Raw genomic sequence first — 14,488 nt, forward strand, 5'->3', positions numbered from 1 at the left:
GATACTGCTGGAGGTTTAATACTGCTTGAGCTTTGATACTGCTGGAGATCTGATACTGCTGGAGTTTTGACACTGCTGGGGTTTTGATACTGCTGGAGGTCTGATACTGCTGGAAGTTTGATACTGCTGGAGGTCTGATACTGCTGGAGTTTTGATACTGCTGGAGGTCTGATACTGATGGAGATACTGCTGGAGTTTTGATACTGCTGGAGATCTGATACTGCTGGAGATACTGCTGGAGGTCTGATACTGCTGGAGGACTGATACTGCTGGATGTCTGATACTGCTGGAGATACTGTTGGATGTCTGATACTGCTGGAGGTCTGATACTGCTGGAGTTTTGATACTGCTGGAGATCTGATACTGCTGGAGGTTTGATACTGCTGGAGTTTTGATACTCCTGGAATTCTAATACTTGCTGGAGATTTTGATACTGCTGGGGATTTGATACTACTGGAGATCTAATACAGCTGGATAATTTTGATACTGCACACACCCTTTAAAACGTGTCAGATAATATCCAGAGAGGGCACACACACTAAAATGTGTCAGATAACACCCATAGAGGCCACACACACTTAAAATGTGTCAGAATAACACCAAAACGGGGCACACACCCTTTAAAATGAGTCAGATAACACCCAGAAGAGGCACACACACTTTAGAATGTGTCAGAATAACACCAAGAAGGGGAACACACCCTTTAAAATGTGTCAGATAACATCCAGAAGAGGCACACACACTTTAGAATGTGTCAGAATAACACCAAGAGGGGACACACACCCTTTAAAATGTGTCAAATAACATCCAGAGAGGGCACACACACTTTAAAATGTGTCAGAATAACATCCAGAGAGGGCACACACATTTTGAATTGTGTAAGAATAACATCCAGAGGAGGCACACACACTAAAATGTGTCAGAATAACATCCAGAGAGGGCACACACACTTTAAAATGTGTCAGAATAACATCCAGAGAGGGCACACACACTTTAAAATGTGTCAGAATAACATCCAGAGGAGGCACAATCCCTTTTAAATGTGTCAGAATAACATCCAGAGAGGCCACACAAATTTTAAAATGTGTCAGAATAGCATCCAGAGGGGGCACATGCACACACTTTAAAATGTGTCAGAATAACATCCAGAGGGGATGCACACCCTTTAAAATGTGCCAGAATAACATCCAGAGAGGGCACGCACACTTTAAAATGTGTCAGAATAACATCCAGAGGGGGCACATGCACACACTTCAGAATATGTCAGAATAACAGAGGGCACACACACTAAAGTCGGTCTGACTAAATGTTAAACATCCAGAGGGGGCACGCTCACCTTGAAATCATCAAAATGATATCCAGACAAGACACACACACTCTAAAACCATCAGAATAATTTCCAGAGGGGGCACACAGAGTTTGAAATGTGTCAGAATAACATTTTGTTAGACCTTTTAATGAAGATTGAAGTCATTAAAATATTATATTGCCTGACAATTGGAAATGCAGTTTGACACTGCTAACTGTATCTATTTAAAAAATATGGACTTGGTTGAAATCCAATTTGCTCTACTGTTTCTAGTTGTGAGGAATAAAATAGCATGTAAATAATTAATCTTTAATTAAAAATTTGCTGTATGTTGTATTTTTCCAGTGCTAATGGGTTGAAATACCACAGGGAGAAGACTCGATGTGATGACTCTGATATAGAACAGACTTACGTAGCAGACACATTGAAGGCTGACACGGAGGGCACATACTATGGTACAATGTTTTTCTCTCTGTAAAATGTTTTCAAGTCTACCTCATGTAAAATATGATTGTTATAAGTATAGAATTTCGCTTTCCTGTCCATCCGACATTCTGTCATTCTGTTCGTTGGTCAGCACTTTCATGTCCGGTTCATAAATCTGTCATCTATCGAATGATTCTTATATTACTTGGCACAAATGTTTGCCATAATAAGACATTGTCATGTGCAATATCCAGATGCCTAGCTCAAAGTACAAGGTCACACTTCTAGGTCAAAAATCAGTTAGGTTTTTTTCTCGTATGGTCTATGATTCAACCATCCGTCATGGGATTTAAATATTACTTTTAGCAACTGTTCCCCATAATCAGCGGACTTGTCATGCACAGCTATCAGCCGACGTGTTATGCACAACTCCGAGGTCAGGAATGAACATTGATTTTCTCCTATCCGGTCTGTAAAATATTTTAGGTCACAAACTCAGTGTGCCCATACCATGTGACTTTGACGTCATTTTATGGCTAAGACGGCAAACCAAATTCCGTCGATTCGATTCTTCAAAGTGGCGTAAGTTCTTTATTTCTTCATTAAATATGACCAAATAAAGCGCAGGCTAAGGAAAAAAGTGAGTACTTCACTCACAAGTAAACGGTTTTATCAACAGATGAACAGTTTTGGCCTGAAAACGGGAAAACTGTTTTGTTTAGAGAAAATGAGCATGGTAAGACAGCAAGCAAGGACCCTTTTTGAAAGAAAAACGGATGATTGTACACATCAGAGATGTCGCACGTATTACCGATTCACAGGAATTTAATGCCGGCTCTTTTGGATGCCTTAATTAACAAAAATGTAGCAGAATTATTTAAAAACTTTTTAAGAATCCAAAATACGCTAAGACGGCAAGTCCGCTAAGACGGCAAGTCATTTTTTAAAGTAATATCGTCTATGGAGTCGCACTTCTCTACAAGCAGTCATTGGATGTTTACCAATAGTAGATCATTCTACTTCTTGTCAAAACTATAGGAAAACATCAAAGAACCGTTATATAAGTGAAGTCAAAAGCTACACACATATACCATGTTGGATGTACCTCTGCATGTCGGTCTTTGGATTAAAGTATGTTACAGCGTTTCGAAAACTAAAGAACAAATATACAGTTGGCAGCAGGCAACAACAAATAATACACATTTTTGACCTAATCAATACTATTTTGTATGTTCCCAAGTCTGTTGTAGATATGATGTTTGAGGGAATGTTTTCTTGACAAATCATTATGTATTAAAAATTAGGCTACTTATTAAGAAGAGCCATTTTGTCGACTTCCACAAATCAAAAACACAATTTTCAGATATATAGAATAATGTTTTGACAAATAAGAATCTTATTCTTAACTCAGTCTATAAGCTAGAAGACATGCTTTAAAAGTCTTTCTATGTAGCTGTGTTCAAAGTATTGAGTAGAATAGAAAAAATCTTATTTTTTCCCCCAAAATTTAACACGATATCACATATTAAAAAAGAAATAGTGGAAACTCCACAGGTCGCATAACACAACAAAAACGAAAATGTTGCGGGCTCGGTTTGATTGAGCCTGTTCATGGATGGTAGTGGAAATGCATGCTACCGTCCACGCCCTCTAGCCCCGGGTTGAGCAGAACTCAACATTTACACATGCTAAAAGTACAAAAAGCAATTTAGAGACATCCGCAGATGTATTCAAATGATGATGAACGTGGAACCTTCAATGATACACGTGTTGAGGCGTGTAATTCCATGAAGAGCGGCGTTTGGTCCCCAGATAAAATAAAGGGTTTGCCCCGAACGAGAAAACAATGGGCAGAACTAAACAAACTGGAATTTAGGAAGGGGATCTGAGGTTATGGAGCCTGCGTATCACAGGAACAGTCAAAAGACAAAATTAAAAAGCAGGCACCATATCCAAGGGGTGATTAAACAATACCCAAGGCTATGAAAGCGGGAGTATTGGAACCACCCACAAATACACCAATTTTCCCAATTCTTGGAGAAAGGGTTGTATAATTCTACACATTTCTGCAAAATCAACTTCTTGTTTAGCCGAGCCTAGAAATAAAATGTACTGATGTCACGACTTAAGTAATCGTGACACCAAAACATTAAAAATGTTGCAACCCTACTTCTTTAATTCGTGGGTTGTTGTCTTTAAACTCCACTACCTTGTTAAAAATGTTTGTACAAACGACCGCTCCTGCTACAACAACAGTAGAAGTCAGTGGGGTCCGCCAAACTGGAAACTAGACCTGTATCTACCCCAAGATCCTGCTGTTTCGACTTCCATGCAGTTTTGAGATAAGAAAAAGAACCATACACATGAAAATCATTGGGAGAAGACGCAAATGCCCCGTTGATTTGCTTTGATTCAGTTTTGCTTAAAAGAAATCAAACAGTTTCATTTATCGGGCACACATACTTAGAAACTTCACATCAGGCAAACACCAACATTTGATATACTAAGATAAGATTTATTAATTGAGTCGGAAAGTCAAATTACAAGTAACATTAGCTCTGATGAGATTTTTAACCGACTATAAATTCTCGTTATGTACTGTCAGTTTGATTCTATTTTGCTTCATAATCTATTAAAAAAACTCTGTAGCTTTTACTCTGTTTTATTATCGTTTATCAAAATGACAACTCTCATGTAAATTTTTCAATTCAATAACAATTATAATCCGGAACTGATGTAATGTTGTTAAAAGTCATAGTAAAGTACCCCTAACATCTAAATGTATTCAGGATTTGCAAGGAATATCAATTATTTATCTTGTAAGTATTAATATAGGTTATTACATTAAATATCGAGACAAATAGGTAAGTTAACCAGACGTGTACTTGCAGCACGAGCCCTGCTCCCGTCCTACCTTTTAACCTTGAATTGTCACTGAAAAAGCATGAAAATCCTGACTATGAACAGTGATGTCTGTCAAAATAGAGTCAATTGTATATGAAATTCTATATGAAATACCTGTGATTTTGCGTGCTAAAGGTTGGCACGTGGCCGTTAACTATTACCTATTGTAATCATGGGTTGCATACACACAAAAGAATTTGAATAGCCGCGGAGCAGGGCTTTAACCTGTAACGTGTAGCTTTCCATGTTACAGTGGAGCACTGTAGCAATTAATATACTACAGAATAATTATTTATAGAAAAGAAATCTTAAACAAATATTTTGACTCAGTTTTGCATCAGCCTTACAGAGATATTAAAAGTATAAAGTAAAATGTTAAATAATAAATAATATGAATCGGTCGTTATAAAAGCTGTACAAAAATAAGGATGAAATAAGAATAAAGGGAAGTCATTCAGAAAGAAAATCTATTTTTAAATTAATAAAGCAGTTTATCATTTAGCTTACTCCTACACAGTGATCTCCCTTGTCATTCAAATCAGGACAGGTAGAAAAATCGCATGCAGATCTATATCCTATACAACTAGAAAAAATGATTCAGATCATATGCTGTTTTATTACTGTCGAGTGCATTATGTAGATTTTTTAAAAGTTTTTAAATAATTCTGCTACATTTTTGTCAATTAAGGCCTCCCACAGAGCCGGCATTAAATTCCTGTGAATCGGTAATACGTGTGACATCTCTGATGCGTACAATCATCCGTTTTTCTGTCAAAAAGGGCTCTTGCTTGCCATTTTACCATGCTCATTTTCTCTAAAGAAAACAGTTTTCCCGTTTTCAGGCCAAACCTGTTCATCTGTTGATAAAACCGTTTACTTGTGAGTGAAGTACTCACTTTTTTCCTTAGCCTGCGCTTTATTTGGTCATATTTGATGAAGAAATAAAGAACTTACGCCTTTTTTGAAGAATCGAATCGACGGAATTTGGCTTGCCGTCTTAGCCATAAAATGACATCAAAGTCATGTGGTATTGGCACACTGAAACTTGTCTGGTATGAATCTTTTTTGTATCTTTGCATGTTTGTATAAATATTCAACATAACAAAAACAAAGGAATTTAGTTTTCAAAATTTGGCTTGAACTTTCCCCCAATACCCGACCCCCCTCCACACACACGCAGTCTGTATCTTGCTTATAATTAAAATGTGCTTGTTGTTGGGATTTGTGAGGCAACCCATCTACAATATTTTTCCCATACAGCTTCTTTTTGTTGTGAGCCTACTTTTTGATGCATGGCTCTTTGGCTGTGTTTGGAGTGCTCTGTGCCTCTGGGAAATCTATCTTTTTTCTTTTTTTTTGATAATTTAAAAGTATAAGCCCCAAATTCATTTTATAGCTTGTTTGGATTATATATACTGATTTTCTTTTCAAAAACCATACATATATGAGTCACCTTTTGCCTTGACAGGTAGATTAACAGTACTGTGCAGGCCTACAGGTTATTGTTCAGTAAGCTTAAAGGCAAAGAAAATCTCCTATATAAGTGACCCCCCCCCCCTAAATACCAGACTTTTTAATCCCCAATATACAAGATCCTGTCTGGTCCAGTCTGATAAGGGTCCATAAAACCCCTGTAGACTTGACATGTAGCCTAATTATTGTCAGAGAATCATAAATTTTATTGCTTACAGGTAAATTGGTTATTTCCTGTGTTTTGCATTTTATTAATTGAAATGCTGTTGTTGTTTTTTAGTCTTTTTTCAGCATGTACACAAAATTATTTTAATTGATAAGATACTAATTTTGATAGCTCGGTCATGTTGAGTAATGTCCTGGCCAATTAAATTATAACTCTTATAGCAAAGCATTTCTCACTGTATAATAATTATTCAAAACTTAGTAAGAGAAATTACAAGTTTGTTTATTCAATGATTATGATCTTTTTATCAAAAGTAACAAAATAAAAACGAAATAAAAAGATAATTGCTGGATTTTATTAGAAATTAAAGAAGCGTTCAGTTGCATTTTTAATAGATCAAGAAGGTATATAGACAGAAGGATGTTATATATTAAAAATGCTTAATTCCTCTTGTGTTGTCTAAATAATGTTAACTTTCTTTTATGTATAATAAAATCCAGCAATAAAGATATATCATTGTTCAAAATACACAATAATTTATTACTTCTAAAAGCTATGTGCCTGAATGCATTTTTTTTATATTTTTGATAATAAAAAACAGCAATAATGAGATGTACTTGTTAAAAAACTTACTTTATTAAAAATATGATAAAACACTGTTGTATCTGATCACTTTGTTTATTTAGCCCTAATTCAATCAAGCTTTCTAAACTTGTTATAAAGGTGAGAACTGATTTGCTATAAAAGTGAGAAATATCACCTGCAATTTATTTACTGCACAGTAGCTATACAGTAGCTTATTATGATAAACAGAAGCAAGTCTACCAATGGTCCCGACTTGTGTATTGGCCCTTATCGCCAATACGCAGACCTTATCATCTCCATAGGCCACATACCAGGCATACCAGAATCAGTGTCTTTAAAGATAAAAATCCTGAATTATTGGTCCCATACTAGTTTTTGACTGGTTTCAGGCTCTGACTAGTTTCTGACAATCTTTGACTGGTTTTGGATGGTTTCTGACTGGTATCTGATAGTCTCAGACTGGTTTCTGATGGTCTCTGACTGGTTTCTGACAGTCTCTGGCTAGTTTCAAATTGTCTGTGACTAGTTTCAGACTGTCTCTGACTGGTTTCAGTCTCTGACAGGTTTCTGACAGTCTTAACTGGTTTCCGATGGTCTCTGACTGGTTTTAGATTGTCCCTGGCTAGTTTCAGAGACCAAAGAATTGTTCAAATCCTTTCATTCATCAGTCTGTCCACATTTTTGTGTTGAATTTGTAAATTCTACAGGTAAGAGTAATTTGGCAGTAATGATGACCAAATCAAGACACCATTCAGCTTGCAAGATCCATGTCAGTACCTCAAAGATTAAGGTCACAGAAGTCAAAGGTTAACAGGCTCTGTTATGTTATCTGCTGCATAACTCTGCCATCCATAAAAGATGTTACGAATGAAATTGTATTGGAAATAAAATGTTATATTATATTGATAATATGTAATTTAGAACCAGTTGTGTAGATTCAAACTTAGTATTTTGCATCTTAACATACTAAATGTAAAGTGTAATATTGTGTATATATCATTGATAGATATCAGATCATAAGGCAGTACAGCAGTTGAGATTTTGCTGGTTGGGCTGCCAGTATAATGTAGCAATGCATAGTTCACTTTTTTATCTCCATTATTTGGAGAATAGAGGGGCTGTTCTACTCGCCCCGGCGTCGGCGTGACCCTTCTTGGTTGAAGTTTTTCGGCAACCTTTGTTTTTCTGTCATATCTTATTGCTTATATCTTACTGTAACTTCACACAAACATTGTCCAGCATACAAACAAAGTATGTACAGGGGCTGGGCCCATTTTATCTTATGTCAAGGTCACCAATGTGTTATACTTAGGTTATTTTTAAGGTTGAAGTTTTTCGACAACCTTTGTTATTATGCCCCCGAAGGGAGGCATATAGTTTTTGAACCGTCTGTCCGTCTGTCGGTGTGTCTGCAATTTTCGTGTCCGGTCCATATCTTTGTCATCGATGGATGGATTTTCAAATAACTTGGCATGAATATGTACCACAGTAAGACGATGTGTCGCGCGCAAGACCCAGGTCCATAGCTCAAAGGTCAAGGTCACACTTAGACATTAAAGGATAGTGCATTGATGGGCGTGTCCGGTCCATATCTTTGTCATCGATGGATGGATTTTCAAATAACTTGGGATGAATGTGTACCACAGTAAGACAACGTGTCGCATGCAAGACCCAGGTCCGTAGCTCAAAGGTCAAGGTCACACTTAGACGTTAAAGGATAGTGCATTGATGGGCCTGTCTGGTCCATATCTTTGTCATCGATGGATGGATTTTCAAATAACTTGGCATGAATGTGTACCACAGTAAGACGACGTGGTGTACGCAAGACCCAGGTCCGTAGCTCAAAGGTCAAGGTCACACTTAGACATTAAAGGTCATTTTTCATGATAGTGCATTGATGGGCGTGTCCGGTCCATATCATTGTCATTCATGCATGGATTTTAAAATAACTACGCATGAATGTGTGACACAGTAAGACGATGTGTCGCGTGCAAGACCCAGGTCAAAGGTCCTAAACTCTAACATCGGCCATAACTATTCATTCAAAGTGCCATCGGGGGCATGTGTCATCTTATGGAGACAGCTCTTGTTCTGTCATATCTTTGTTAATATTGCTTATCTCTTACTGTAAGTTCACATAAACATTGTCCAGCATACAAACGAAGTATGTGCAGGGGCTGGGCCCATTATACCCAAGGTCAAGGTCACAAAGTTGTTATACTTGGAATTTTTTTCATGTTAAATTTTTTCGAAAGTTTCGTTTATAGACATATCTTTGGTACTTTTAAAAGATAACGACTTGAAATTAAAAATATTTCTTTATAATCATCATCTGCATATGTGGTTACAAAACCCATAACTTAAATTGTATTTTTGACAGAATAATGCCCCTTTTGTACTTCAACTATTTTTGCAATCTTCTCTTTCTGGATATTACTTTAATGCAATATAAGATAAAGACTTGAAACTTAAAATGTATCTTTATCATCATCATCTGCATGTGTGGTAACAATCAACATAACTCTGATTTATGGTTTTGACCAAATTATGCCCCTTCTATACTTAAATTTTTTAACAAACTTCGTTTTCTGGACATAACTTTGATACTATATAAGATTATGACTTGAAACTCAAAATATATCTTTACCATCAACATCTGCATATGTTGTAACAATCCCAATAACTTTTGTGTTCTTGACAGAATTATGCCCCTTGGTGTATCTTCCTTTTAAAATAGAGGTCTGTTATTGAGACATATATTCATTTTACTGTCAAATCCCCAAATAGTGGAGCACGCTGTCTTACGGACAGCTCTTGTTATTAACGGAATTTAGGAATTGTTATGTTGCTGCAGCACTGTATTAAAATAGGGTTGGATAGTTTTGACAGAATTGATTTAGTCAATTCAGAAGTTCTGTCCGTTAGGTGGTCAGAAATAGATGTTGACAGTGTGACTTGAACGTTAAAGAATGAAATATCTCTCAGAGCAAACAGCAAAGATTTAATGCTTGTGTTCATTAGCCTTCTAAAAAATGATTTAAAATATTGTAGATCAGGACCAGCCTTATGGTGAACATACAGTTTCTCCATCAAGACAGATACCAGATGACCTTGACCTCGGGGCTAATACATTGACGTCAGGAGGGATGGACAAACTGACAGAGCTGGCAATCATAGCTACAGGTCCACAGAGTCCATTGTTACAGAAACCAAAACCACCCTGGGATATGAAACCTAGGTAAGGCTTATATAGCAGTTAACCTTCAGGTTTATCTCAAAATACCAAACATTTCCTAACTAACCAATGTTGGTGCAAGTTGAAGTGTATGTCAGGGCATTGTCAATGCCCAAGTTTGTAAATTTGTCTTTATTTACTTACTAATGATAATAGTTAGATGCTTATGCACCCCTTTCAAAAAAAGAGGGGTTTACTGTTTTATCCCCTAGAATTTTTTTATGCAGTTGGAGTACTTAGATTTACTGATGTCAGTCTTTCCCTGTGTGTTCACATTTGAATGTTGTTTGGGATTTCACTCAGCCTACTAGACTTATAGCCTTTAACCTAGTTAAAATTATGCAATATGTGTCACATTTATCTCAGAAAGTATTTGACCCAGAGTTATGATACTATGGAAATGTTGTTCATCATGTGAATTTGTGCAATTAGGGTTTATGTAGGGCTTAACTCCCCTGTCCTCTTCCCCCTCTTACTTACCCCCAACCTTCTGAAAAGTTCTACAACAAGTAACAAAATGATTGAGCAGTGACAGAAAGTGGGGCACCAATGTCTTACACATTTAACAGATCAGTAACTGGAGAATGCTTTGGCCTGTGGTCAAACTTCATAGGGTGATTGCCTGTGTGGCCGGCAGATGATTCCTGTTGCTTTGGGATCAAAAGGTCAAAGGTGAAGGTCACAGTGACATTGAAACTGAGAACAGATACTAGTCAATAACAGTAGGACCTGCAGTCACCAGACTTAAACGGTCAAAATTGGTTCAGGGGTCAGTAGTTAAAACAGACCATTATATAGAACAGATGCAGTGGTCCAGTGGTAAAACTGACTGCAGGACCAGGGTTCATAAGTTAGAGTCCCGCTCGTGCAGCTAAAATAACGAACGTATAAGAGTCCCATGTTTGGGTGCTGATGTTATTCTACATGGACGTTGTAATATGTGTTTATGATGAGCTATATTTTGAATATCATTTCAAAGCTTCGTAACTGTTACTGTTATATAAGATCGAGACAAGTTTCATGTTTACAGTCATATACACAGTCTACCTTACACAGTTATATACACAGTCTACTTTACACAGTCATATACACAGTCTACCTTACACAGCCATATACACAGTCTACTTTACACAGTCATATACACAGTCTACCTTACACAGCCATATACACAGTCTACCTTACACAGCCATATACACAGTCTACCTTACACAATCATATACTCAGTCTACTTTACACAGTCATATACACAGTCTACCTTACACAATCATATACTCAGTCTACTTTACACAGTCATATACACAGTCTACCTTGCAGTCATATACACAGTCTGCTTTACACAGTCATATACACAGTCTACCTTACACAGTCATATACACAGTCTACCTTACACAATCATATACTCAGTCTACTTTACACAGTCATATACACAGTCTACCTTGCAGTCATATACACAGTCTGCTTTACACAGTCATATACACAGTCTACCTTACAAAGTCATATACACATTCTATCTTACACAATTCTGTTGCAGTGGCGATGTTAAACGATCACTAGAAAAGATGTTAGAGAATTGTGGTCATCATATGTCATCCCAAAACCAAGGCAGCTCAAAATTAACTGATCTCAACTCACCTGTCAATCAACATACATCATCCAGTGAAAGGTAAGTTGATGTTGGAGGGAAAGATTCGTTGTTCATTCCAGATTAATCTGGAAGTCTGGATTTGAAAGCGATTTTGAGATTGATGCCAGCCTGTTTTTAGCTCACCTGAGCAATGCTCAGGTGAGTTTTTCTGATCGCTCGATGTCCGGCGTCCGTCGTCTGTCGTCCGTCTGTCGTCTGTCTGTCGTCTGTCTGTCAACATTTAGCTTGTGTATGCGATAGAGGCTGTATTTTTCAATTAATCTTTATGAATATTGGTCAGAATGATAACCTTGATGAAATCTAGGCCGAGTTCGAAAATGGGTCATCTCGGGTCAAAAACTAGGTCACTAGGTCAAATCAAAGAAAAACCTTGTGTATGCGATAGAGGCTGAATTTTTCAATTCATCTTCATGAATATTGGTCAGAATGATAACCTTGATGAAATCTAGGCTGAGTTCGAAAATGGGTCATCTCGGGTGAAAAACTAGGTCACTAGGTCAAATCAAAGAAAAACCTTGTGTATGCGATAGAGGCTGTATTTTTCAATTGATCTTCATGAATAATGGTCAGAATGATTGCCTTGATGAAATCTAGGCCGAGTCTGAAAATGGGTCATCTCGGGTCAAAAACTAGGTCACGATGTCAAATCAAAGAAAAACCTTGTGTATGCGCTAGAGGCTGTATTTTTCAATTGATCTTCATGAATATTGGTCAGAATGATAACCTTGATGAAATCTAGGCCGAGTTCGAAAATGGGTCATCTCGGGTCAAAAACTAGGTCACTAGGTCAAATCAAAGAAAAACCTTGTGTATGTGCTAGAGGCTGTATTTTTCAATTGATTTTCATGAATGTTGGTCAGAATGATTGCCTTGATGAAATCTAGGCCGAGTTCGAAAATGGGTCATCTCGGGTCAAAAACTAGGTCACTAGGCCAAATCAAAGAAATACCTTGTGTATGCGATAGAGGTGGTATTTTTCAATTGATCTTCATGAATTTTGGTCAGAATGATTACCTTGATAAAATCTAGGCCGAGTTCGAAAATGGGTCATCTGGGGTCAAAAACTAGGTCACTAGGTCAGATCAAGGAAAAACCTTGTGTATGCGATAGAGGCTGTATTTTTCAATTGATCTTCATGAATTTTAGTCAGAATGATTACCTTGATGAAATTTAGACCAAGTTCGAAAATGGGTCATCTCGGGTGAAAAACTAGGTCACTAGGTCAAATCAAAGAAAAACCTTGTGTATGCAATAGAGGCTGTATTTTTCAACTGATCTTCATGAAATTTAGCCAGAATGATTACCTTGATAAAATATAAGACGAGTTTGAAAATGGGTCATCTGGGGTGAAAAACTAGGTCACTAGGTCAAATCGAAGAAAAACATTGTGTATGCAATAGAGGATGTATTTTTCAATTGATCTTCATGAAATTTTGTCAGAGTGATTGCCTTGATGAAATCTAGGTCGAGTTTGAATATGGGTTATCTGAGGTCAAAAACTAGGTCACTAGGTCAAATTAAAGAAAAATCTTGTGTATGCGATAGAGTTGTTTTTTTCAATTGATTTTTATGAAATTTGGTCAGGATGATTGCCTTGATGAAATCTAGGTCGAATTTGAATATGGGTCATCTGAGGTCAAAAACTAGGTCACTTGGTCAAATCAAAGAAAAAACTTGTGTATGTGATAGAGGCTGTATTTTTCAATTGATCTTCATGAAGTTTGGTCAGAATGATTGCCTTGATGAAATCTAGGTCGAGTTTGAACATGGGTCATCTAGGGTCAAAAACTAGGTCATATCTAAGAAAATGCTTGTTTTATCGCAAGAGACCAATTTTTTGGTCCAATCTTAATGAAAATTGGTCAGAATATTTGTTTCCATGAAATCACTAGGTCAAACATGTTTTACACTGTTATGGTGTGTTTCTTAGGTGAGCGACCTAGGGCCATCTTGGCCCTCTTGTTCAGGAGAGGCAGGGGATGTCTTGAGAATATTCTTAGATTTTGACAAGAGTTGAGAAAAAATCATGGAATAAAAGGACAATATTCTTTTTGATTATCCTTGTGACAAATTATACAGTGGTAACAGTTTTTTTCCAGAACAGTTTACCAGGGATTAGGCACATTATAAGGAGGAAAACACAATATAGATCATCTAAAGTTGTCCTCAAAAGCAGAATAAAATGTCCAATAAGTATGAGAAATTTTACTTTGAAGTTAAGCTCACAGAGCTACATTTAAGCAGATATAAATCCATGGAGATTATCAATGATGGCATATATATCTGACAGTTAGCTCTTTACATTCAGAAATTTCTTTAAATTAAATAACTTAAAAAAAACTCTCAGTGCTTCTGTGCAAGGGGCTGTGACCATATGGGGTTTTTCAGCAATGTTAAAATCACCTGTAATGCCAGTCTGGCATGCAAGAAAAGCATGAGAATAATCCATGAGGTGTTAGTTATATCTTTGAACATAGAAATGATAGTCCACTGGCTGGAAATGGTTCCTGCATGGATGACACACTAATGCTTATCATATGTATATGCATTACTTCTACCTAGTCAGTGTGTTCTTGTTGTCAGACTAGATAGGCATGCAGGAACAATTAACACATGCTGTGGGAATTTCAAACACATGGTATTACATTGCACAGAGTTGTGTACATCTTGCTGGTAACTGGATACTAGGAAGTGTTACTGAATTTCCTATATAAATCAGATAATGGAATAAAACAGTTACCAGTT

The 14,488-nt window shown here is 36.9% G+C and overlaps 1 protein-coding gene across 1 annotated transcript in view; it reads left to right on the forward strand.

Annotated features, from left to right (window-relative positions):
* The window catches only part of LOC123529404 (HMG box-containing protein 1-like), a 99,564-nt gene that overhangs the window by 7,463 nt on the left and 77,613 nt on the right, over positions 1–14,488 (forward strand). Inside the window, exons 3-5 of the mRNA XM_045309732.2 lie at positions 1,655–1,764; positions 9,915–10,101; positions 11,630–11,761. Coding sequence (XP_045165667.2) covers positions 1,655–1,764; positions 9,915–10,101; positions 11,630–11,761 — 429 coding nt within the window. The remainder of the gene's footprint in view (positions 1–1,654; positions 1,765–9,914; positions 10,102–11,629; positions 11,762–14,488) is intronic.

This window comes from Mercenaria mercenaria, chromosome 13 (genome assembly GCF_021730395.1).
Source record: "Mercenaria mercenaria strain notata chromosome 13, MADL_Memer_1, whole genome shotgun sequence".
Classification (NCBI taxonomy): domain Eukaryota; kingdom Metazoa; phylum Mollusca; class Bivalvia; order Venerida; family Veneridae; genus Mercenaria; species Mercenaria mercenaria.